This window comes from Oryzias melastigma, linkage group LG8 (assembly GCF_002922805.2).
Source record: "Oryzias melastigma strain HK-1 linkage group LG8, ASM292280v2, whole genome shotgun sequence".
NCBI lineage: Eukaryota > Metazoa > Chordata > Actinopteri > Beloniformes > Adrianichthyidae > Oryzias > Oryzias melastigma.
This window is the reverse complement of record NC_050519.1, coordinates 4,343,611-4,370,398: the sequence shown is the minus strand read 5'-3', so window position 1 is coordinate 4,370,398 and position 26,788 is coordinate 4,343,611. Positions and strand designations below refer to the sequence as shown.

Below are 26,788 nucleotides of genomic sequence, written 5' to 3'. Positions count from 1 at the left end.
CATAAAATAGTTATTGAGGGTTGGGTTGATTCAGATGGAGCACTACTGAAGGCCTAGGTGTGAAATGCACGGCCCGCCACTGCATTATGATGTATTCACTTACTGACAAATAGATCGATTAACGTCTCGTCTGAGCTGCCATGTGGCTCTAAGGTGTACGACTGGACAGCTATGACGTTTTTATGCTATGCTAATGTTAGCTTGGACTTGTGAGGTGCTATAAACTAGCAGGAGAGAGGGTAAACAAAGGGCTGATGGGAAATTAGCTGAGCTAACTTCCACACCCAGATGAGAATTTCTGATGAACTCCTTCCATTCTCCAGAAAATATGTTTTTAACTCAACATATACTTCGGTTTTGGTTAAAATCTAAACAATTGTAATTAAAAGATCCCTAAGAATTATTTTAAAATATAAAAAATATAGTTGGAGTGGGACTTTAAGCACAAAATGTATAGTATGAATCAAGTATATCACAAAGAAATGCTTTGAGACTATTTTCTCTCCATAAAAAAACATGGCCAGACGAAGAAGTCAGAGCAGAGCTAGCTTAATTAATCCATCAATTGATGAAAATGACACTTTCCAGCCAAACACAAGCTGGAAGATCCTCAGTGCAACGTAGAGAGAAGCTTCAGCATGAATAAATCATCACTACAGTCAATATGTTATCTACTTTTTTTTTTTTTTTCTACTGAACAATATTCCCTCCCTCATATCTAAAGCAACGTCTGATCACAGCAGAGAGGCAATAATGCCACTGATGTGAGGAATAAAGTCAGGCAACAAAACAAAGACATCAAATCGGAAAACATCTTCATCCAGACGCTGGAACAATAAGTCAGCTTGAGGAAAAAACTGATAAGAGATCCGCTGCGGTTTGAACAATTTCAGACGTACGGAGAAGAAAACATCTCCCAGCGAGTTGTTTGTATCAACCAGAAAGTATTTTTGTGGAATGGAAAAGTCTGGGGGGAAAAAGCATTTCACCACCTGCTCACCCAGTTATGATGCTTTAACATTATGAACAATTGATGTATTTTCTTTTTACATCACACAAGAAATAACAGCATTTCTAGATTTTATTTTCTTAAACCAGTATTGCTGCTGTTCTCTTGGATCTGCTAAAATACAAATCCCATCAACAAATCACTCAAAAGCAAAAACATAATGGGTAAGAGTAAGATTACATTTTCAGAAAATTCCAGACAAACAAAAGTAATTTTTCCAGGAATCAAAATAAAATGTTAAAAATGGAACAAACAAAAAACCAGAAAAGGTAGGTAGTTACAGGACATTTCTGGTTAGATGATGACGTTTGAGTTTTGAAGAAGATAGAAAGCAGAAGGATGTCTTAGTTGAACTGTGATACAAAATTAATTGCATAATTACCAAACTTTTGCAGTGGTTCTCTGTCATGCTATTCTAAGCTATTTAAGAGTAATATATACGATAATATATCACCTTAGGCAAATTAAAGATCACATTTTTTAAGAAATATGAGTTACTTTCGTAAGCTCTTTTCCCGCCTTTCACTCTTTGTGGGTGCCGCCCATTTCATGACATCATCCTAGAGGCGGCCTCTGCAGCGTTTCTCCCATGAAACCATCATCCCAACTTTTGCAAAGATGGATGTGTATATGAAATGAAAGCATTCTGCCGATGAACACTAGCTCAGCGTAGAAAATGGGTGTGTGTTAGGCTGGGGGTGGTGCTGGCAGCACATACTCTTCCTAGAAGGGGCTGTTCCCCACTTTGTGACATCACAATGTGAGGATCTACTCGTTTTTGTGGATTGGGAGGGGCTTGTGCTCAGAGAGTAGAAGCTTTGAGGTTGTTTATAGTGAGGAATGACTTAAAATGTAAAAAAAAAAAAAAATTGCATGATATAGGCCCTTTAAAGAAATGTCACAAGACATTGCTATGGCAATGAGAAGGTGATCAAACGTCATCATCCAATCAGTGGTGTCCCATAATACCTACATTCATCAGTTTTATTATTTTTGCTCCATTTTTTTACGTTTATATTTTGATTTCTGGAAATTACCATTGTTTTCAGAAATGTTTCCTTTTTATTAATTTATTTTTATTCTGTTTCAGGTTCTAAAATGTATTTATTTATTTATTTTTTTTTGTTCATTGTAGTTGCGGTCTTTAAAGACCCACTCCAGTTGATATATTTTCAGAGCGTTCCCGATAGTTTTTCATTACAAATATCCTGTTTTTACACAAAAAACGGATGTTGTTTTCTTGGACATGGTTTCTGGAGAGTGGCAGGAGTTAATTAGAAACTCCCCTCCACCTCCGTTGTGGGCGGGACCTTTGGTCAGTATCTGAATCCTCCACTTATCCTGGTAGCATCAAGCCCCTCACACCTCCAACCTAACATTACAGATCCAACAAAAATGGCGAGCAATATTGGAGCTATCCAGCCGAACAGTTTTGATCCAGATTCCAGTTCAGACGAGGAAAACAAAGACGTAAATGGATCTAGTCGTCTGCAAGTGGACGCATCAGAATGAAGCGGAGCAGGAACCATGTGACGCACCCATCTTATTTCCTACATCACAAATATGATCCTTTTCAAACTGCATTTTTTGTCTGCTACTGATTTACAATGATATGAATAAAGAAATAATCAGTAATACAAATTTGAGGTTAATTTTTCTAAAATTCTCCCAGAAAATTACCACAAAACCCGTTAAAAACACCTAAAACAGGAATTCTATCGGAGTGGGTCTACTTTGTTCATGCAATGAGTGATTTGCTGATGTAATTGACACTTCAGGGCCACCGTATGGATCTTTTTATTCATCTCCAAAACAACCGTTTTTATTTAGATAATTTGCAAGTGACTTTTTTTATTTAAAAATATGATTTGTGTTGTTTTTTTTTTGCATTTCTATGCTGTTATTCCAAAAGCAGCCATTTTTTTCTGTTTATTTCTACAGACTGCCACTGCAAAGACTGTCTGCAGGGTTTAATCATGCAAGCCTGGGATTCCGGTTCTGTGTCAGATTATCTCCTTGGTTTAAAGTCAGACGCTGCACCTGCAGGGGAGGACACCTGTAATGGGACCACCTGTCAGCGGTGTTGGAAAAAGCTGCAGCTCACTGAGGTTTTCAGCAGGAAAGGGAAGATTATTAGTGTGTGTGTGCGAGGATTTTAACAGCTTCCTTTTCTATCGATTTTTTTTTTTTTTAGCTCATTTGATTCATCCCAAATGTACTTAAAACACATCAGAATCCTGCGTTTGACTAATAATTCAAACTGCCCCGTGCATTTTAAAGTAGTCTTTTGTGAAGCATTGCTTTTTTTTTTCTCCTCCTCATTTTCTTAATGTGTTCATCTCTGCTCCATCATTATGATCTCGTCTCTTTGTCGTTCCGTTCATAGAAATAAGGCCGTTTTAGGACGCTTAGATCAGGAGAAACGTGTCATTTTTCAGTTAGTTTTATTTTCTAAACAGAGATAATCACTCATTTGATCACATCTCCAGGTGTGGAAAAAGATACGTTTATAATTTATTCTTCCAAGTGTATACACTGTTTATGGAGTCATTAAATTGATTTTTAATTATTCCTTTGCACGTTTCTCTTGAGCTCTTTTCCTTTAGTTATTTGCTGATTACATTTGCAGCAGCCTGCATGAACACTTTTAGCTTTTTTTTTAATTCTCATTAGAGTTAATGGTTTGCATTAAGACACACTATAAAACACGACAAGTTGAGATCTCGTCCTCTAACGACAGAAGTGTTGTCGGTGCTTTTAAATGTCCAACAAACCTTCTCCACCATCAAACTGAGCATCTAACCATCAGCTCTCGCGTCAGACCGTCCTCTTGTCCTCCATCTCCTCTAATTTGGCGTGTGAGACTGCAGCTCTGGACGTACAGACTTGACGTCGCCTTCAGGTTCATATCAATCATATCCATTTGCAAAAGTGACAGACGGGCACTGCAGCAGCTGGAACTCACAGACTTCTGGGTTCATCAAAGGTGCAGAAGCAGCTTGACGGCACTTCTACTTCTTTTTCTCTGTTTAGAGATGCTTATGTTGATATAGTTTAAGACCTACTTTGAGAAAAATTGGGTTTTCTGTGTTTTTAACATGATTTTGTGGCATTTAACTGACAAATATAGGAAAATTAAGCTCAAAAATGGCATTTCTGAGTAGTTATTTATTCAAATAGTTGTGAAAGACAAAAAAGCAGCATATGAAAACATTTCTCTATATTTCTTTTCAGATAATATTAGGCCTTCACTGAAGGCTTTGCAGGCCTTGACTGTACGCCACTGGGAGAGGAGCACAAGCTCAGCTCTGAGCTCTCATTAAGGGAGAGAGAGGCAGGGGGGGCGGGGTTACTCCATGCCAACTGCCCCGCCCACAACTCAGAGGCAAATCCCTAATGAACTACTGCCACTCTGCAAAAACTACGTCCTATAGTGACAAGTTTTTGGGTTTCAGCTAAAAACTGCTAAATAAAAGACCACTAATACTTTTTTACAATTTACATGCATTTTAACCTAATTTAAAGTTTTGATTCAAGCCCTACTTCCAATTATTAAATTGAGCTTTGCAACTCTAAAGTAACAATAACTTTCAGTGGCATTTAAACAGCTGAGCGTGTGATTGCAGTCAGTTTTTATAAACCTGGATCTGGCATTTAAGTCCAGCCTGCGACTTCACTTTCGCAGACAGGTTATATGAATGTTTGGGTTCACACTTTGCACAGACGCTGTGCAGGCATGAGGAGCGTCTGTGCTCAGGGTGTGTGGCTGATGTCTGTTGCAGCTGGAGGACTGAGTCATGCACAAAAACACACCGTGTGTAAAGCTGCTCATGTCTTTGCAGAGCACACACTTTCAAACAAATTCTAGCTGGTTTATTTTTTTTTAATCCGATTTTTATTTAACTCATGATGCTATTTTCTGGTCTGCTAGCTTGGCACTTAGCAACACTCTCTTGGTTCTGATCGCATGTCTCTCTGATCATCTTCAGCCATAATTTTCTTGTGATAAAATGTAAATTTTCTGCTGCAAGTGAAATGGAAGAACAAGTCTGCAAACAAAAACAAACTGACTTGAGGTGCTACTAATTAGGGCTGTCACAATTAGTCACGACTATTTAGTCAACAACAAATTTAAGTGATTAGTCATTTTTTGTTGGTTTTTTTTTTATCTTAAAACTACAGTGCCCACTTTCTAAAGCCACGTCTGCCATTGATTTTAAAACACATGCGCAGTAGTGTTAATCCAGGTCGGTAGTGATGTAACAGGAAGTTATAGGAAGACTCAGGTACCGTAGCAACACGCCAACGGAGCTTGAAAGTGGGTAACATAAAGAAAACTTTAATAAATCCTTTCTTTCAAATGCCTACCTCATTCCTGTATCAAATCCTGTTTTTAACATGTGTGTGTGGCATTTTTCTTATGAAAGAGAACCACGCCCCCTTAGAAGAGATTTTGGAAACAGAGGACTTAGATCAACATAAAAAAAAATCACTTTGTAAGACATTTAGGTTGTTAGATTTTGGTTAAAAATGTCATAATCGTAATTAAACCCCTAATGGGAACGTTTTTGGGTTTTTTTATTAATAAAAAATTGTCATGGGGGACTTTAAGTCTTGTTTTAATGGCAGAAACAAACAAATGAAAGAAAGTGCATGATTCATTAAAAGTTTAATAAACTATCGTCCTTATTGTCTTTATTTTTAGTTAGCTAATAGAACAAACTCTTCAAGTTTAAAGCTAATGATGGTTAAGATGTGTTTTTTACATCCAGTTTACGCATGATCCGATTAGTCAACTAATCAAAATATAATCTGTGATTGGTCGACCATTAAAACAATCGTTTGTGGCAGCCCTACTAGCACGGAAAGAGAAGAAAAGTGACTTCAAATGATGCTAAACCAAGTTACATATTCTTTTTGTTGTACTACTAAATTCAAACATCAAATTACCGTCAAAACTTAATTTTATTTTGAAAGAAAAATACAAGGTAAAGATTGATTTTTTACTCTGCGGCATACTTGGTAATAATCGGGCTTCGCCAATAAAACTAATGTATGCTCAGTGTTCACGATGATGGATTACGCAACTCACGTGTGTGCCAACAGCAAAACAGCAGAATAAATGCATGCAAAGAGAAACCCAGAGCAGCATTTTAAGCAGTCTGCAGGAATGTCGTCTGCACAAAACAGAAAACTTTAGTGTGGAAACTCATGAAACAAGACTTTAACATCAGATGTTTCTGCAGAGAAAGCACAAAAATCCTTCTTTTAGCATGTAAGTAAAGCTTATTATTATTGAACCATAAAGTTTGTTTTTGAACAATAAACCTGAACTTCGCAAAATATATAAACATGTTAAAAAAATCTGCTCAACGTGAACTTTTCAACCTTCATTGATTCATTTCCAGAAAATAAGCAAAAGCTTCTAGGAAAAAAGCAACACTCAGACTTCAAATACTTCCTTGCATTTGTTAGCAGAATAAAAGCCTTCACATAAAAGCTCCAGGACAACAGCAAAGAAGATCTCAGAACAAAGTGTCAAGCCAACGTGTGACGAAAACAAGAAATCGAAGGAGGAGAGATTGTAAGATTCCAAACTTTGTATAGTTGGAGTTCATCTATCTGTGCAGAGGTAAAGGTTGTTGAAAGAATTCAAACAAGCAGACACTTCACAGACCGTCTGACCCCGGCGGAGCTCAGACCACGGCTGACATTTACAAGAAAACATGAAGAGGACTCACAGTTTTGAAGTCGCTGTGGCTGCAGTCCTGGCCCTGGTATCGGCAGTAGAGCATCATCTCCTTCAGGTCATGACCAACCCTGTCGATGAACTCCTTCATGTTGAACGCTTTGGGCTTGTAGGCCGTGAAGTTGACCTTTTCCTGCAGGACGGCGAGCACGTCGGGCTCCGCCAGGTGAGGCTGGGGGATTGCCAGGTGCACGTCCAACAGGGCGAGCAGCTCCCCGGCGTGGTACAGGTCGTTCCGCGTGAGGCTGCTGAAGCGATAAGCATTCAGGTTGCAAATGGTCACGGCGGGGAAAACCAGACTGCTGGATACCACGGCGTCCAAACTGGTGACGTGAGGGAAGGAGAGGAAATAGGCCATCCGCTCGGCGCTCTCCAGAGCTAACAGTCCGAGACAGGCCAGCAGAGCTGCAGCCCAGAGCAACCGCCGCACGCTGCACTGACCATATGGGAAGATGTAGCGCAAGCCGTGCAGAGTGCTAGTGTGGACGAAGGCTTGCCAGGAGGACGGGTGAAGGCTGGAGCTCTCGTGGCTCCCCTGACTCCCACAGCTCTCCTTCAGATCCATGATCAGCCCTCACCTCCTCATCCAGGGAGCAACTCTCACCTGCAGGGACAAACACTTTAGTCAACTGACACAAACTTACAGGAGACAGCATGAAACAAATGAACTGGAAAAAGGAGGAAGAGATCAAAACAAAGCCTCTGTAACTACCACAGAGGGTGAGCCCGGGAGGAGAAACATGCTCCCCCTTTGGGCATCCCCCCTCCCTCCATCTCCTTCTCAATCACTCCCTTGAACAGAGTTGCTGTGGCTGCCAGCCTGCCTGTGGCTCCTACTACACCTCCAGCAAACATCCACTTAACACACACACCAAAATCCAGCCTGCTCTCATCATCTGCTGCCCCCCGTGACTGCTCCATTTCATGACAAAAATACCTCTGTGACACCTGGAGCAAGAGGTTAGAGTCACTTAAGCTGCAGGCAAATTAAATCTGCTCCTGAATGCTTCACTTATCTCTGCAAAAACACACACACACATGCACAAACCCACGTCAGGGATTCTGATGATCCCCCGTGCCCCCAACTAATGACAAGCCAAAGCACCTCTCTCGTTCAGCCTAACATCCAGCCGGCGTGAGTGTGCATGAGTCTGCCTCCACACGTGTGCGCGCGCGAGGAAGAGCCGCTGAAGATCACAAGCGCACGCCGGTCCGGCACGTCGAAACCAAACTCCTCCCGTTTTCCTCTGGCCAGATCCAGCCGCTTTTCCTCCTCTTCCCGGCTCGTCTGTGGCGGCAGCGAACAACAGCGGAGCCGGCTGAAGCGCACACACCAACACACATGCTCGCACAGAGGCAGCGTAGAGTGAGGGAGAGGCGAGAGGGAGGGAAGCCAACACTCTCCTCCCTTGATCTCCCCCAAAGCAAAGTCTAGTGTTGTATACATTTTCTCCTCCCTCAGAAAGAAGCCGCCTCCTCTGTTCATGTTTGTCTCTCAGCCTTTCATTTCTCCTCATGTCATCAAACGGAGTGATGGATGGATGGATGCAAAAACCGGAACCTCTCGAGGAGACGGAGGTTGTTTGGTTGGAGGGGACATTTCATGGGGAGGGAAGCAGAGCTGGAGATGGAGGAGAAACTGACGGGAGATCTGGGTTGAGGACAAAAAAAGAAAAAAAAAAAAAAGGACAGAGCGGGTAGAGAAGTGTGGTCACTAGAGCTGCACAGCAAAAGCAAAGAGGAGTAAACAAACATAAAAAAACGCTGATAAACACTTTAAAGAGGTGATTTTTCTGCAAAGTTGATGTAAAGAAATGCCAAAGAAAATACAGTTTGTTAAGTAAAGACAAAACAGAACAGAGAATAAAGTTTCCTTCCTTAAATACATAAAGTCCCACTCCCGTCATCTTTAAATCAATGTTTAAAATATTTATTGTTTATAATTATGCTATTTTTAACCAAAAACTGAGGGCATCCAGTGGGTTCTTTTGCAAATTATATTTAAGTGTAAAAATAAAAAAAAATGTTTTTCAATTAAATCATGGATGATATTGCGTCTTGGGGATTATTGGATCACTGACATCAATCTCAGACACCTGTGATCATCAGTTTGCCAGGAGCTCAATTAAAATAAAAACTTCTAAAGAAGGACGTTCCACATTAATATGCAGCATTTTCCAGCAATATGGGAAAGAAAAAGGATCTCTGATGCTGAAAAGTGAGAAATAGTTAAATGTCTTGGACGAGGTATGAAAACCTTAGATACTTCACAAGAACTTTAGAGTGATATTGTACTGTTGGTGCAGATAAAGACAGAATGAGGAAGGTTCCTGCCAGACAAATCCATCAGATTTAGAGAGCAGCTGCTAAAATACCATCACAAAGCAGCAAGTACATATTTGAACCTTCTGGTGTCTCTGGAGTCCCACCAAAATAACACTCACAAGCAGAAACGGCTGCCCAGACAGACATGAAGACTCATCTTCAAACAGCCTGGTTAACTGATGAGTGCCGTATAACCCTGAATGGTCTAGATCACATGAGTCAAAGTCAAGGCCCGGGGGCCGGATCCGGCCCTCTGGGTAATTCTATCCGGCCCTCCAGATCATTTGATTTTAATGTTATTAATGGCCCGATGTTATCTTGCACTCATTTTTAACTCTAATTCAGACAAAATATATTTTTATGGAGAGTAAAATATTGAAAGTTATTTAAGGTTTAAGTTGATTTATTCTGGAATAATATTCCTGCCTTTTTATTATTCATATTTATATTAAAACAGCTACATGCTAGCTGTTTTGGCTAATTTAGGTATTTTCCACTTTTTCAGAGTTTTGGGGGGGTTAGCTAATATTTCAGATACAGGCTAGCTGTTTTAGCTAGTTTAGGTTTTTTCCCATTTTTTAGGTTGTTTTGGAGTTTAGTTAATATATTTTAGTTGCATGCTAGATGTTTTAGCTAAATTTGACTTTTTTATGTTTTTTTTTAGGCTATTTTAAAGTTTAGCTTTTTTCAGCTACATGCTAGCCGTTTTGACTAACCTGAGTTTTTTTTTTTCAGTTTTAGTTTTTTAGGCTATTTTGGCATTTATATAATATTTTAGATTGCTATCAACTTCAGCGTTTTTAGCTATTAGCTTCAGCTTTTTAGCTATAAGCACTAGCATCTTCAGCTGCCAAATTCAGCTTACAGCATTCACATTAGCATTATAACAGGTAATACTAAATATGTAATTCATAATAATGTTAAAAAGTTACGAGTTTACAGTTTTAAAAGTTTTTGATTTCAGTCAATATGACCTCCTAAGAATCTATCAATAATGTGTAACAGTGCATTTGAAGGTTTTATTTTAGGAAGTCTGTACTATAACATTTATTGCTATAATGGTTAGAGGCTTAAACATTATGCTGACAGTCATTTGCATTTTGAAAAATAATAGAAAAAAATATTTGAATACTAACTTTGAAGGCTTTGAGGTTCTACAGAGCTGCAGAAATTCCCCTTTTAAATGTGGGCGGGACCAGAGAGAGAGCCTGCCTTCATTTCCCATCATCCCTTTGTTTGTAGTCTCTCCTGCTAGCTTACAGTCCCTCACACCCCCAACCTAACAGTACAGATGCAACAAAAAAAAAAAAAAAATATCAGAGCTATCCAGCTGTACAGTTTTGACCCGGATGGCAGTTCAGACAAGGAAAATAAAGACGTACATGGATGTAGTCGTCTACAAGTGGATGTATCGGAATGGAGCGGAGCAGGGAGCTTGTGGTCTGCTGATTGTAAATCTTTTTTTCCAACAGCATTTTTGTCTCTGCTCCTAATTCACAATGTTTACAATGTTTATACTCAAAATTGCAGTTTTAAGCTTAATATGTTTTCTTTATATAAAAAATAATAATAATAAAAAATACTACAACAACATGTTTAAAAACACTATTTTCTTTGGAGCGGTCTTTAATTTAGTTAGTTATCAAGCGATTTGTTGATGTGATTGGCACTTTAGGGCCACCGTACTGTTTTTTTTTTTGTTTTTGTTTTTTGATAATCTATGTTTACTTTTACTAAATATATATATATATACATAATTCTTGTTCTTGTTACGTTAAAAACTGCTTTCAGTTTGTGTTTAATGTAAGATGTAAGGTTTCTTTTTAATGGAAATTAAGAATAAATAAAAAAATTACATTAAATCAAAATCAATTGATCTGTGATACCCCACTGAAAACAGAAATTTACATTTCTGCATTTTCTTCCATATAAACTGCTGCAGACTAAAAGCTTAAAAACTTAGTTCCACAAGGTAATCGACGTCTAAAAGACGAGCAGGATCTTCTCATTCTGGACGTTCAATGGAAGAATTTTTTTAAATTTTGGGTGGGTATTTTAGTGTGTAGAACGTTAAGATGACCTCAGCTGTACACTGGCACTTCATTAATGAAGAAAGTTGAATAGAATTAAATAAATCCCAACACTAACTTTATTTGTTTCTAAATTTTAGCACAAAATTCACAAAACCAAAATAAAAGCAAAGACTGAAAATGTCCAAAATAAAGATTTACTTTGTGTCACACAAAACTGATAAAAATAGTGTTTTTAATACGTTCTTGTGGCATTTTTCTGATTATAGGGGACTAATATTTGGAAAATTAACCTCAAAATTACATTTCTGAATATTTATTTGTTGAAACTGTTGTAAAATATAAAAAAAATAATACAGTTTGGAAAACATAATATTTCTAATCTGAGAAAGATTTCTAATAAACTACTGCCGTTCTGCAGAAATTATGTCCCAGAAAGCAACACAAGTTTCTCGATTTGGAATAAAAACACTATAATCGTATTAAAAGAAATGCTTTATGATCAGAGTAAATCTTTAAGACCTTATACCTGTTTCTCTCAAAAAATGTTTCATATTTCTCTTTTTCCTTGCAGGCACTTTAGAGAGAAACTCAGATTCAGAGTCTCTGCTCCAGAATCAAACCACCAGCGTCTGCATCCATGAATGCTTTCAGAACGAGCACACAGCCATCTCTTCAAGAGGGTTCTTGACCTCCGTTTGAGTTTTTCTGTCCTCAGTTTGCTTTAATTCGTTTGATAAAAGTTTAACAGCCTCCATCGCTTATTATTTTACAGCTTGAAACCTTCATTATTCTCAAATCATTGGATTAAGATGTTTGTCACAAGTCAACAAACACACATAGACGTACTTTGTTTTTGCTAAATGTACAAATAGATATTCACATGTATTAAGTGTTGTTTTCTTGTCAAAAAGATTTGAAATTAAACAGAACTCCACATGATTTCCATACACTATCTTTCACAAATTCAACAAGTTCATGAAATTCCATCTTTTATATTACTTATTCATCTAAAATAAGCTGAATTAATAATCAAAACAATAAAGGAAGTCAGACTGGCTTTCAAAATGGATTAAAAATGAATGACATCTTTCAGAAAACCAGGCTGTTTATCTTAATTTATCCCTAAACTATGCATGAAAACAGATTTAAACCTAAAGAGTTTCTTTATGGGTTAAAAAGAAAATCATCATTTTATGACAAAAATAGTTTAGAATAAGAAGATACACATTTGTATTAATATTTAATTTACTTATTTAAGACTTCTTTTTAGCAAACAAAATGGTTTATCTCAACTACAAAGCGCGTGTGCTTCACATTTAACCAAAACGCTAATTAAGGTTATTTATCTCACCTGAGGCTGTTGACGCTAACAGATGAATCCGCATTTGTTCTTCAGGTTTTAAATCTTCGTTTCCTCTTTTTTTTTAAATATATATATAAAACATAATTTATGCTTTTTTAAATTACATTTTCAACACCTCCTATTCCTTGAAAATCCTCAAACAAGTCCCAAATTCGCCGACCTACGTCACAACGTGGCACCGGAAATGACCCACCTTTCCTTCAAAATAAAATGTTATTTTTTTTTTTTAACCTAATTTCTCTTTTTATATAATTAAAACAGATTCGATTTTTTTATATGAGTTGTCAATCTGCTCCTCAGCCCCACTGTGGTTTCACAGCTGCAGGACTCACTGGTCTTTTACCGGCTTAATTAAGCAAATCTCCTCTTTTCCACGGACGGATATAATAAGCATGGTTTTACAAGGATTAAACAATCTCCAGGGTCAAATTAAGTTTTATGCTTTAGTGATTTTATCTTTCCTACTCCATTCTGACAACTTTCCATCATTGGATTAATGGAAGCACAGTGATTTCTGGGCTTTTATTATAGTTTTTTAAATTTTAATTCATGAATCATTAGCACTAAAAAGTTAATTTAACACACGTTTATACTGATTCTGGTTATTGGCATAAATGCCTGGCACTAAAAGCAGCTTAATTTTTGGGAGAAAGATGCATCTCTGAGAATAGAAGCAGGAATATGTGCAGAATTGCCCGTCTTAAGTGTAAATATACATTTAAAAGTATTTGAATCATTTCTGTATGGATTCAGATGTGAACACTTACGTTGGCATAAATTCAGTCTAATTATCAAGTTTTTCCCAATAATTTGCAAAAAGGTGCAATTAAAAATCTATTTTATGAGCAGACAGGCTATAATTTGTAAACTGCAGAGACAGACGGGTCAAAGCAACAGCCACAGATTATCCAGAGGCTTTTATTTTGAAGATATTCGGACAAACAAAAGGGAATCTTTTCTGAGAAAAGAAGGTTTCAGAATTTTCAGGTTAAATTAGGTTTCACTGCTAATAAGAAAGTTGTCATGAGTGCCGTAATTTCATCAAAAATATAGACAAAAAAAACTGCTAGAGATTATGTAAAATGTCGCCCCCTACTGGTGTTTAAAACACATTTCACCTGAAATTCAAGGTTCTTAAAGGTTCTTTAAAAAAAATATTTTCATATAGTGCAATTATTGATTTTTTTATAAATTATTTTTCGACATTAGAATACATTGAAAACATCATTACTTTTTCCAAAAACATTAATTTAATTTCAAATAAACATTAACACGATTTTCATACCTTAAGTTTTAAACCTAAAGTTTTTAACCTTTATTCAATTAATACAGTCTTAAAAAGACAGTAACATTTTAAATTAATTAGAAAGGATATGAATTATACTTCACACAACAGTTTTATGGTGTTTGAAAAGCATTCACGCTGGAATTTGAAAATTTTTCACTTTTATTTTCTATGACAAAATTAAAAAAATGTCTATTATCATATATTTTCTATAGTTTTATGTTTGTTTTTTAACATCAAGACAGAATTAAGTTCTTGCTGCTGCAAAGTTGTTTTTGCAAAGTTGTTTTTTCCTTTTGCTCAAACTTATGATTTCTAAAAAGCAAAATGTTTTGGGGAAAGAGAACAACACAAAAAGCCGACAACTTCACCTCATTTGGACAGTTTAATGTAGAAAGCTGCACCAACATAAGTGGTGCAAATGCTTCCGATCCATAGAAGACTGTTAAATGACTCATCTGTGACTCAGGGTAAGGCCCGCTCCACAATTACATCCCATCTTCTCTCCGTGTGCACTTTAAATGAATCGACCGTGGCCTCGGCACCACAGCTGGAATGAAGAGGCTTACCCTGATTTGTTAGCGGAGGTGTTGGAGGACAAATCCTCCCTGACAGATGCCAGCGCTTCATTCAATCCTCAGTCTGTGAGCCTTCATGAAGGCTGAGAGGAAACCTCAGCTGCAAATTCTGCCTCTAAAGACCTCAAAGGTAACAAACACTGAAAGCGTCAAGAATGGGACATTTATAGAGATTTTTTTTTTTATGGAAAACAATAAACAGAAAAGTATAAACTCTGTATTTACAAAGAAAAACGCAGATTTCTGAAACTAAGCAGCCATTTTTTTCTCAAACTTCATCAGGAAAAGTGACATTTATGGATATGAATAGCACTTTCTGCAGAAAGAAGAAACGTTTTCAAACACATCTTGCACGTATTTAAAGGTGACGTAGGAGGCGCTGTGGGGGCAGTGAAGGGTCAGAGGCTGCAGGCGTCCTCAGGCAACGCTCCCAGCAGCTCATCCAGGTCATCATCTGCAGATCCAACAGGTGAGGACAGGAGGGGGGGTTAAAAACATGACAAAGTATCATCTGAACTCTTAATCCCTGCAGAACGTCTGTGATCCATCATAAGCATAAGTGCTAAATGATCAACCATAATTCTCTTTATCACACTGTGGGATCACAGGCTAATCTTTCAGTTCCTGACCTGCATCCCAGCCTCCATCCTGCAGCACCGCGTTCCCAGCATGCTCTTGGGGAGCTCCGCCGGAGCTGAAGGATGTCTTAATCTCAGTGTGACTTTTGGCTGGAGGGCCTGCAGATCCCCCCGCTCCTCTCTCCCCCTCGTCATCCTCTTCATCAAACACCAGCTGCATCTGAGACAGCGCCTCCCGGCGGACAGAGGGGGTCCGCGTGGGGGGGGACTCCTGCATGATGCACAAATGTATTTAAATGAGGCTGCAAACCTCAGTACCTGCTGGCAAATTTTACACTTCTATTCTTGTTCGGAGGCGGAGCTCACCAAGTCCAGAGGCGGGAGCCGAGTGGAAGACGCAGCAACTCCGTCAGGGGCGTAGATCCTCAGCAGGTTGTTGGGCGTCACATTCAAGTAGTGGTTGCGGTGGGAGGGGGAGAAGACACCCACCTGTGTCAGAGTCAGAACAGATCTCTAAAATCCACTCAAAATACACTTAAAGCCCCATTTTGAGGCCAAAAGCAGGTTTCCTCTGGTCTGTGTGCGGTCCGTCTCTCATCTCATGAGTTTAGTTTAGATCGTCACGTCTCCAGCTCGTCCACCCTCCCTCCTGTCGTCTAGAGAAATGGTTCGTCCCGCCACCCCTATTGTGGAGTAGTTCCTTCCTCACAGAGTCTTTTTAAAACCCATGTTTTGTGTCATAAATGATGTTTTTAATGTTAACGTACGTCGTCGCATTGGCAAATTAAATACAAAATACAATTTTATAATACAGTTTTATTTTAAAATTGTAATGGAAGCTTTTACTTTGAAACCAGGACCGGTTTCCTGTTTCTCCGATTTTTGGCTGCTTAACATGTACGGCTACCACGATTAGTCGACCAATCGACTATTAAAATAGACGAAGGCTAATTAATAGTCGATTAGTCGTTACTTTATATTATATGGAGTCAGAATATAGTAAAGTTAAAAGTTATAATGGCATTATGCTAGTTTTTTTTTACTGTTTTTGCATTTATTAAGGTTTTTTAGGCTATTTTGGAGTTTAGCTAATATTTCAGCTACATGCTAGCTGGTTTGGCCAATTTAGGCATTTTTCAGTTTTTTAGGCTAATTTATATTTAATTAATATTTTAGCTGGCTATCAGCTTCAGTGATTTCAGCTATCAATTTCAGCATCTTCATCAGCCAAATTCAGCTTACAGCATTCACACTAGCATTATCACAGGTAATGCTACATTTCTAGTTTTTTAGTTAGTTTTAAGCTAATGATGGTTCAGATGTGCGTTTTAAATCATGAGCCGATTAGTCGACTAATCGGAAAAAATAATCAGTGATTAGTCGACTAATAAAATAATAATTTGTGGCAGCACTATTAACGTGCCAACGAACTAAAAATAGAACTCCTTGCGTTGTGGACTGACACCAAATGTTGACATAACGTAGCCGATGTAAACATTCCGATTGATTCATGAACAACAACGGAGACGCACAGCAGACAGAGCCGTTGAAATCAGTCTCACTTGTTTGAGAAGCAGAACGGCTCCGACCTTCAGCTCCTCGGCTCGCTCCTCCAGGAGGCGCCGGTGCACCGTTCCCTGCATCTCTCCTTCAGAAAAATATCAGCATCTCATCATTTAGCTACACTTCCATTCTAATAAAAAAAAAAAAAATGAGGTTCCAAGTCAAGAGAAGAAAAACATCTTCAGAACCACTTGAAAGTCGTCTCCAGATTTCACATCTGATAGTTATTTAAATTATGGACAGAAAATAGACTCAAGATTGTAACTCATACAATACTACTGTGTGTTCTTGCAGTAGTGCTGGGCGATATGACGATTCATGTAGATGTTAGAAAAGTGTCTGTCAAGCCATTTCTCTTTTCTCTGTTTTATTTGTTTATTTTTATTTCTTAAATTTTGTGCAAAAATGCTTTTTCCTACTAAAACTTGAAACTGTTGTATACTTGTTTCTCATTTGTGACAATTCAGTTAAATATTAATTGAAAAAATAAAGTCAGAGAAAAGTAAGTAATTCAATTTTTGTTCATTTTTTTAAGAGAATGACTGAAAATACACTTTATTTTGGTATATCAAGATATGTATTGTTATTGTGACATAAAATCATATATATATAATGAAATGCATTTTTTCCATATCACCCAAAACTAGCTTGCATTATCAGAAACTTTAAAAAAATACACAAAAATTACAAAATACAATTTATGTGCAACTAAAAATTGCCTAAATATACAAATCTCTAAATAGTATGAAAAAAAATAAATAAATCGATGCATACATTCTCACTCCCAATGCGTCATTTATATTTGTGAACATGTGAATTCACAGTTACACACAGACAGGCAGACACAATTCGCAAGTCAAGAATTACGCACACACAAATCCAGTGAGTCTATTTTCTCTCCGTACAAAATCCTCCATTTCGGATGCTTCTTCATCAGTTTCAGAAAAACATTTCAAGAAAACACACAGAGGCTCAGTAAAATCCCTTTAAACATGTTACTTTGGTTTGATAAAGATGAAGTCGCTGCATTCAAATATCTGTTTTTAAATAAATAAATCCTCACTGCAGCTGGAAAGACGAAACTGAAAAAATAAAACAGTAATCCAGATGGATAGAAAATTATGACTATTTTAACTTAAAACTACAAGAAATAATTCAAAATTTAAGGTTCAACTTTGCAAAAATTCAAACTTAAACTGTTCTTCTTGAAGCTTTTTAAGTTTCTTTGCGAATTGTTTAAATCCAACCTAGTCGTGGTTCCTGAGATGTTACAGCTTTGATTCCACGTCGACATTCACACTCTTGTTTTGGGTCTCAGGCATAAATGTGTTTCTCTGTTTCATGTTTTTGTGAGGAAAAAGCTACAATAGCCCTAAGACAGAGCAGCACAGAGGGCACGAACATGTTAATAAGGAGGAAAACAAACACCAGAAAATGTTGTGCATGTGCTGGGAGGGGAGCGGCAAACGTGCCTGCAGGTGGAGGCTCATTACTGAAAGATCAGTCGCTTCTGGTGGCGGAGGCACTTAATACCCACCCACTACTCTGCCATCCACTGCAATTGAATCACTAATGAGCACTTAACTCCAGCGCCGAGAACAACATCCACTCCTGCAGAGAATCAGAGCGCCACATGTGGCCGAACGAGAGAGGCCAAGGCAACCGCCCGGCTCCAGGGTGAACCCCAGGAAAAGGTCAAAGGGTTAAAGAGAGGAAAAGGAACGAAGACACACAACATGTTAGAAATGAGACTCTGTGTGGGTTTGAACCTGTGAACTTTTGGAATATTTGTGTGTAAATTTTGCGTTTTAATATTTTAGTGTCAACACATGTTTCAATACATGTGTGAGATATCAGGGGCTTTTTGTAAAGCTGCAGGGGCGCGTTGCTGGTTCCTCGCGTGGGCGCGTTTTTATTTCGCTACATGAGCGCGTTCGTAAACGTGTTTGAGATGGCCATGGCGGACGCAGCGCTGCGCAGATCGCCTGCACTGTGGTGAATGCTGGTTAGTTTCTTGCACCGACGTCACGTGTGTCCCGTCATGAAGTATCGCTAGAAAGGGGCGGGTTCAAGGCACCTTCCTAAGCCAGCGCAGCCACAAAACACAAAAGGTGTGTTTGAGATCCCCAGCGCCTCGCCTGCATCGTCGGCGAGACTAAGCTGCTGCTGGAGGGGGCGGGGAAAGGCGCCTGAGATGAGGGCGAACGGCGAGACTGTACGAGATCAAGGAGTTGGGGGATGTCCTTACCAATCGGCTGAAAGTTAATATGCTACTCCTCCTAGTATGATTTGTGCTGTTGGGTCTTTTATATTATTTTTTAACATATTTTAGAGTAAAATTGTTGATAAAATAGCCACGGGATTCATTGCATGTGCACTGTCCCAAATAAATAAATAAAAATAAATTAAAGTTAGGTTTTAGAGACAACAATAACAAATATAACCACAGATTATTTGAAATCTTGTTTATTTTTTCATCAGTGATTCACTACCTTCCAGAAAAAGTAAAAAAATACACCGAAGTCCTTCATTTAGCGCCAGTTATTTCATACGGAACTACAAGAACTGTGTGGACACAGTTTCCCACAATGCATTGTCTTGTAGCCAGCGCAGTACCTATTTTCTGGCTGCGCTGGCTTAGGAAGGCGCCTTGAACCCGCCCCTTTCTCGCGATACTTCGTGACGGCGCACATTTGACGTCAGTGCAAGAAACCAATCAACATGCACCGCAATCCAGGCGATCTGCGCAGCGCCGGGGGATCTCAAACACGCCTAAAGCCTTGAGGACTACAAAACACTGCATTGTGGGAAACGGTGTTCTGACACAGTTCTTGTAGTTTGAAGTGATGCTGATCAGGAGTAACTGGTGCTAAATGAAGGGAATCTGTGTATTTTGTAACTTTTTCTGGAGAGTAGTGAATCACTGATGAAAAAAAACAAGATTTCAAATAGTCTGTGGTTATGTGTGTTGCTGCTGCCTTTAAAATTACCTTTAATTCATATTTTATTTGGGACGGTGCACATGAAATTCATCCAGTGGCTATTTTTTATCTGTTTTAACTGACAGATGTTAAAAATAATATAAAAGACATAACACCACAGATCATACTAAGGAGGAGTGGCATAATAAAATTCAACAGAATGCCTTTCTCTGCTCCTGCCTGCAGCCGCCTGATCTCACCGACGATGCAGGCGAGGTGCTGAGTGATCTCAAACACACCTGTTAATTCCCAGCATGGGGGTGTTGTTAGTTACCTGTCGGGTCTCTGAACACGGCTTTGGCGTCAGCGTTTGTGTGGATGATGCTCTTCAGCAGGACGGCCATGTTTGGCACTTTGTTCCTCGCCAGCTGTTTGAGCGCCGCCTGCAATAAAACGAAGGACACAAACCTTCAGAGCGTGGACACAGCACTCTGAAGGGGGGAGAACATTTGCTAGTGAAACTAAAAATGTAATGTGTGATTTTCGGAGCTGTTCGTCTGCAGTGAACAGAATCCAAACCCAATCAGTCATTTGCAGGTTTATGTGAAGATCATTTTTCACATTGTTCCAAGTGTTTGATTAAACTCCACAGGTTACAGTTTGTTTGGTCCAAGCAGACTCACAGCGTTCACAAAGACAAACCGACCACAACAACCGCAGCCTCCATTAGTGTGACGGATGAACCATCCTGCAGTTCATCATCAAACAGACTCCGCCCTTCAGCGCTGCGCCCTCATCTGTCCCGATTATGCCGGCAGACCTCCAGCCGCCACGCGGGCGGTGATGGAGGAGGATGAATCCCGTTTAAAAACAGGGGGGGGGGTTCACCTTTCGGAGCACCATGACCACGCTGTAGCTGTGCAGGAAGCAGGAGGGGTTCCTCTCATCCAGTCCCATCTCTGCCTTCATGGCAGCCCAGCCTCCAGCGCTGAACTCCTCTTCCTCCGTCTGCGAGCAGGAGGCCTGAAACAGAAAGACGTTTGCACACGAACCGCCTTCAGCCGAGCTTCAGAAACAGGAAGTCGGCACGAATCGTTAGCGAACTTCACACCAGCAGCAGCAGCAGCAGCAGCTCCGGTTTGAGAAAAAGGACGCTTCCACCTGCTGAGGAGACGGAAGTTCACACTCCTTCATGAGGAGGAAAACCTTCAAGTGCGTTTCAGGCAGTGCTGCTGCAAGATGGACGAGCGCCTGAAGCACTTAAGAGAAAAGTTTCGGGATGAAGAAAACTCCTGCTTTATTTACTTGGCATCTTGGGGTTGGAAAAAGTGATGAAGAAAAGTTTCTGTGAATCTTTTAAACTATAACTGATTAAATTTAGTGCGTCTGACTCTGAACTTCACTGTGAAACGGATTTTAACTGATAAAATTCCCGAATGTTCGGAACACACATTTACACAGATCATTAACTCAAATGATGATAATAATCATCAAAATTCATATTTGTTTGCTTTTTTATGCACAACTTTTCCAGGTCATTATTGTAAATACGAACATGTTCTTAAAAGCTCACTTGGCTAAATAAAGGTATTAAAAAGGAAAAAAAGCAAGACTCTTATTTCGTAAAAAGCCTTAAAATAATACTGTAACTTTTTTTCAGTTTCAACTTTTTCTCCAAAACAAATAATCCCACTAATTTATGGATAAATAAGGAGAAAAAAACTATTTAAAAAAAATTCTTGTGATTCATCAAAGTGGCGCCGAAATATTCGCACATTAGGACTTTGCCTCAAATTTACTGACATGAAAATTGTGTTTTCTGTATTTCTAACATGTTTTTTCTCAAGAAAATTAAGCATAAATTTGCATTTCTAATAGTTTCTTAACTCAAATTGTTGTGAATTAGGAGTCGACAAAAAAAATATATAGTTTGTAAAAGATCATATTCGTGACAAAACTGCTAATTCATGGTTAAAAAAAAAAAATAGAAAAAAATAGAAATAGAAAATAGATCAAAAGATGATCAGAGTGGATCTTTAATAAACCTACAACATCCCAGGGTTCCCTGAAGGCACCATTTTGGAGGTGCAGGTTGAAAACATGGTGCATACCAGCACCTGCCACCACTGCAGCATTATTACCGCCACTCAGAGGAACAGTCTGCTGTAATGGAGAGCAGTGAAGCGTCAAAAGAAAACGATAATGAGGAGGAAATAAAACCAAACGGTCCTGTTGGTGCAAACACGGCTAAAGAGTGCCGATGTTTGCAAATTGAATTCTAAATAAATCCATATTTTTCCTCTCAATGAGTTTTGAGTGTGTAAGCAGAGTGAGGGATGGGTTCACAGATGGAAACGGTGTTGATCTCTTAAATGAAAAGCATGCAGTGAAAGGAAGCGTCGCTTTGAACCTGCTCGGATAAATCTCCTGCAGAGAATTAAAAATCCCAGCAGTCAACAGCAACTAATAGAAAACCTGGAGAGAGACGGGATCAGAAGAACGGATCCTCTTAAAAACGAACGGAAGTAATCATTCTTGGACTGGACAGAGTAAGGAACGAGTGTTTTAGGAAACATTTTCTTTCTGACTGAGTTTCTTCTGTCAGTTTGATCTTGGAGAGCAGCTGTTACAGTAGATTAAATGCTGATTTTCTTGTGTTCTGTTGGCATACCTGTGCATGCGTGTCCTTACCTGGCTCGGCGGTCGAGCTGCCGCCCCGTGAGCGGGCGTCTGAGGAACAGAAACCACAATCTGGTCCAGGTTCTGCCCCTGAGGCTGACAAACAAAACTCCAATAAGAATCGAGAAACCAAAGCAGCTGCTTTTATTTAGTTTGTTTGTTTATTGTTTTTCTGTGGGGGTCTGACCTGCTGCGGCAGAAGTCCTGCAGGACCCGGAAAACGCCGCGTTCTCGGCTGGCGGGATTCCGAGCGAGGTCTCTTCTTGGGGAGCTTGCTGGACGCGGACACCAGCTGGACCAGGCGGTTGGTGAGGATGGGGGTGTGCAGGGGGTGGGGACTGTGAGGGGAGGCGGGCACTGAAGGAGAGACCGTTTCAAAGAGTCCGCGGGCCTGAGGGGAGGCGCGGGGAGTTGTCCATGGTTTGTGCGTCTGCTGAGGGTTGGGAAGTATTCGGGAAAAGCTGCTGGAAGCGGGAGAAGTTCCAGGAGTCTGAGGGGGATGTGAAGGTCCAGCGAGACTCCGGAGAACCGCAGGAGTCTGAGGGGGATGTGAAGGTCCAGTGAGACTCCGGAGAACCGCAGGAGTCTGAGGGGGATGTGAAGGTGCAGGGAGGCTCCGTGGTGCCGCAGTAGAACCAGGCAATCCAGAAGTCCTGTGCTCTCCAAACGTCCTATCAGGAGGAGCATTACTCCTTAAAGCAGACGGTCGCAGTGTTTTGGTCGAGGATGAGGGTTCTGCAGGAGGAGGAGGAGGCGGCGGCGGCTTCGTCGACCTGTCAAATTCATCCAAGTCTGCAAAATCGACATCCCAGTCATCGAAATCCTCCAGATCTGGGGAGGATCTCTGAAAGCTTTTGGGGTTAGTGTGGTTCTGTGATGCCAAATCCTGCTGAGAGTTATTTGGAGAAACCAGAGGGGGTCGGAGAACCCGGCTGGTGGAGGGGATCTGTCTGAGACCCAAAGCGGGGTTTTGTGCAGCAGTCCTGAGTGTACTCGATATCGTCCCATCACACGCCGGCGGTGGACTGCCACGGCTTTCTTCCTGCTCTGTGGCTACAACGCTGGCGGCCTTAGAGGTGGATCCGGCGCTCCAATCAGTCCCGAGAACATCCTGGAAACACAGAGAGAATCCGTCACTCACAGAGGAGTAGCGTGCTGTGATCCAACAGGTAAACCAGGTGTGTTCATGTGTGTCACCTCATCATCAAAGTCTTCATCCAAGCTGAACAGCCCCCCCAGTCTGCAGGTCTGCAATGAAACAGCATCAAAGTGTTTACCCAGAATGCATTGCAACAGCAGCCTGAAATCCGTTTAGCGACAAATTCAACGATCAATCTCTCTGTTTTTATAAGTTAGCCTCCTTAGCTGCTGGTGTTTGGTTGAATAACTTACCATGGCCGTCATGAGATATCGCGATGAAAACTGCGATAACTAAGTTCAGACAAACATAACGAGCGAATTCTGAATACCATCCAACCCGAACCAACACCAGAGAGTCGATGTGTTTCCTCTAGAAACGAAAAAACGACCAGAAATCGACGAGCAACCCTTCAGATCCTAAGATGCAGCCGCCGCGCCACCATGTTCAAAAGCGACGTCATGACGTAAAGGAGCACGCTATGTAGGAAGTGACGTCAGCTCCGGGTAGAATCAACTTTTTTTTAATTTATTAATTTATTTATTTTTTATATACCGTGAAATAGTTGTACTTTTTATTTATTTTTACTGCTAAAGATTCATTTGAAAACCTAAAAACGAATACACTTTTAAAATGTATTTTAAGCAAGAAAAACTCTTATAAAAACCTAATAACGAAAATACTTTTGTCATTTATATTTATTGTGAAAGACTTTTGAAAACCTAATAACTAATATACTTTTTTTATTTAAATAATCAGTTCTTTGATTTCGGATATGGAGAAGAGTGTTTACTAATCGGCTAATTTACAAAATAATTTAATTAATTAAATTTGTTTTTTTTTTTTATTCATTTCTCCGGGACAGTTCACATTTGAAGCATTCCTGCAATGAGCCAGAATTCACCCAGGGGCTATTTTTTATCTGTTGTCCCTTGACATGTTAAATTTTTCTACCTTAAAAGCTAAAAAAAAACAACAACAACAACAATTAAAAACAGCAATTAACATTATATTGTAAAAATACAATCATGAAAAAAATTAATTTAAATAAATGTATTGCAAAATAATAAAGTTAATATAAAATACATATTTGCATTGATCAGATAAAGGGGGAGAGAAAAGTCAGCAAGTTTGCTGTTAAGAGCCAGTTTCTGAGGTGCTTTTTGCTAAAAACAAAACATTTTATATCCCAAAGATTACCAATATTAATTTATTACAGAATTTTAAGCAAAATTCAGAGTTGAATATGTCTCAGGTCGTGTAACGTGAGGCTTCATCGATGCTGCCCTCTTGTGGCCACAAGAGGAATCGCAGGTATCAACTTTCCTTCTGCTCTAATATTATCTCCATCTGGACCTTTACTGTAGCAACTTGTGACTGAGCTGAGCCCACAGAAGAAAAGCTTTCACTTTTAGATCCCAGCATACTTTGAGGAAGTATTTGAACTCTGTGTACTTTTGAACCAAGGATTTTGCAGTAAATGGTGAGTAAAAGTATGTCTTGATATTGACCTTACTGACCTTATCTGTCTTTCATAAACAAAACAGGCAGTGAAATAAGCTTCTCTACCTCTGCTGATGTGAAATGCAGTGAACTGACTCCCTGTGATGTCGTGTGTTTGTCTGCCTTAAGGTGGAATGTCAAAGCACACATTTCCCTTCTCCTCCACCTCCCTGCGCTCGCTCAGACTGGAACAGGATTTTCAGGAGTGGGAAGATGCCCGTCGAGCTTTGGCTCAGAGGAGAGCCATGGTGAGTGCTCCTCTACCCCGGGCCCCCAGACCTCCTCCTAGACAACAGCGCCTCCAAGAAGTTCGAGCCCCTCCACCTCAGATCCACTGCAGGGACACAGCCATCCACAACACCTTCATGTATGGAGACATGAAGGGGGTGTACGCCGTCCTGAAGGACCCGGCGATGGTCAACGCCCTGATGGAGACGGCTCACGAGGAGATGGTGTGGACTCCAGAGATGGGTATGACCTCTAAAGGTCACAGTCTTCTTATGATACAAACAACCTGGCTGCACGTCTGCTCCTCCGTCAGGCCTGTGGACTCTAACCTCCAAAGTGAAGCAGACCTCAGCTTTACGCCTGGCTGCTGGCAGAGGGCACGCAGCGTGTGTGGAGGAGCTGCTGTTCCGGGGAGCAGAGGTGAACGCCGACCCTGGAGGCTGCACGGCTCTCCACGACGCCTGCGCAGGCAGCCACTCAGTGTGCGTGCAGCTGCTGCTGTCTCATGGAGCCGATCCTGAGCTGCTGGCAGCAGACGGGAGTGCTCCTCTGCACCTCTGCTCCTCTGCTGAGTCACTCCAGTGAGTCAGGAAGATGCAGAAAAAGAGTTTTGAAATGATAAATTAGAAAAAAAAGGATTTTTTTCTGTTTTGAAGCTGTGCTCACCTGCTGCTGGAAGCAGACGCAGATGTCAACGTGAGAATGAGAGAGTCCAGACTCACACCTCTGCACGTGGCCGCCCGCCGTGGCCTGGAGGAGCACGTGGAGCACTTCCTCAGCCATGGAGCGGACGTCTCTGCCACAAACCAAGAGGGCGAGACTCCCCTGAATGCGGCCTGCTCCGGAGCAGAGAGGCCCTCCGAGGCCGGGAGGTTCCTCCGAGTGGTCCAGAAGCTGCTCGGAGCAGGCGCCGACCCCCGAACCGCCGGCAGGAAGCAGCACACGCCTCTGCACAACGCCTGCGCCAACTGCTGCCCGAGGATTGTAGAAGTCCTCCTGAAGCACGGAGCAAAGGCCGACACAGAAAACTCTGCAGGATACACGCCGCTGGACTGTCTGCTGCAGGTAGAAGACGGACTCTGTGCTCGTTTTAACTCAGCTGCTAGGATAAAGTCTGCTTTGTTTGCCTTTAAGGTGGTGGAGGATTACCCAAACCAGCAACCGGAGGCCATAGCTCAGTCACTTTTGAACCATGGAGCTCATCCTGTCCCGCCAAAGGTTCCTGCTAGCACACAAAACAAACACCTAAAATGATGGAAATTACACTTTGTATGATAAACAGCAGCAGATAATAAGATAAAATCAACTAAAAGCCTTTTAAAGTTTGGTTTAAAATCTAAATAATTCATTAAAAATGATCGTCGGTTTTCTCTCCAGATGCTGAAACAGTGTCTGGTCTCTCCTGACACTCTGGAGGTGCTGCTGAACTCCTACACCAGCGTTCCTCCCTGTGAATGGATGGAGTCGCTTCCCGCTGAACTCTATGAGGTGAATGTTCTCTCCCTCTTTATTCACCCCCCCTGTCCTCCTTGATATAGAGTGTTTTCTGCCCCAGGAGCACCGGGCTTTCTTTGACCTGGTGTGTCGGCGCAGTGGTCAGCCTCGCTCCCTGCAGCATCTCTGTCGCTGCGCGCTGCGTCTGCATCTGGGAGCCGGCTTTCACTCAGGAATCGAACATCTGGACATTCCCCGCTCCGTGAAGGAATACCTGCTACTGGGCAACCGCGGGACGCTCCACTGAACCTGCTCTCTGCACATATGTGGACACTTTATTAAATATTGTTTTTAGAGGTCCAAACAAACTCAGATCATGCTGTTTTATTATTTGATCCATCA

At 40.5% G+C, this 26,788-nt stretch overlaps 2 protein-coding genes across 3 annotated transcripts in view; both read right to left on the bottom strand.

Moving 5' to 3' along the window:
* The window catches only part of asic2 (acid-sensing (proton-gated) ion channel 2), a 351,589-nt gene extending 338,424 nt beyond the window's left edge, over positions 1-13,165 (bottom strand). Inside the window, exons 1-2 of one of the 2 annotated variants that reach the window (XM_024272225.2) lie at positions 12,468-13,165; positions 6,751-7,362 (exon numbers count right to left, since the gene is read on the bottom strand). In XM_024272225.2, the coding sequence (XP_024127993.1) occupies positions 6,751-7,323 (573 nt within the window). In that variant the 5' untranslated portion in view covers positions 7,324-7,362; positions 12,468-13,165. Of the gene's footprint in view, positions 1-6,750; positions 7,363-7,863; positions 8,749-12,467 lie in introns of those variants that run through there. The other variant, XM_024272226.2, reaches the window with a different exon arrangement.
* Positions 13,166-14,134: 969 nt separating this feature from the next.
* hrob (homologous recombination factor with OB-fold) lies at positions 14,135-25,455 on the bottom strand (the record flags this gene model as incomplete). Its single annotated transcript, XM_024271932.1, has 10 exons — positions 14,135-14,796; positions 14,972-15,191; positions 15,287-15,409; positions 16,483-16,568; positions 19,739-19,847; positions 20,293-20,427; positions 22,096-22,179; positions 22,271-23,194; positions 23,281-23,331; positions 25,282-25,455. Coding segments are annotated over 10 exons (1,962 nt in total), but the record flags the coding sequence as incomplete, so codon positions are not given.
* Positions 25,456-26,788: the final 1,333 nt, after the last annotated feature.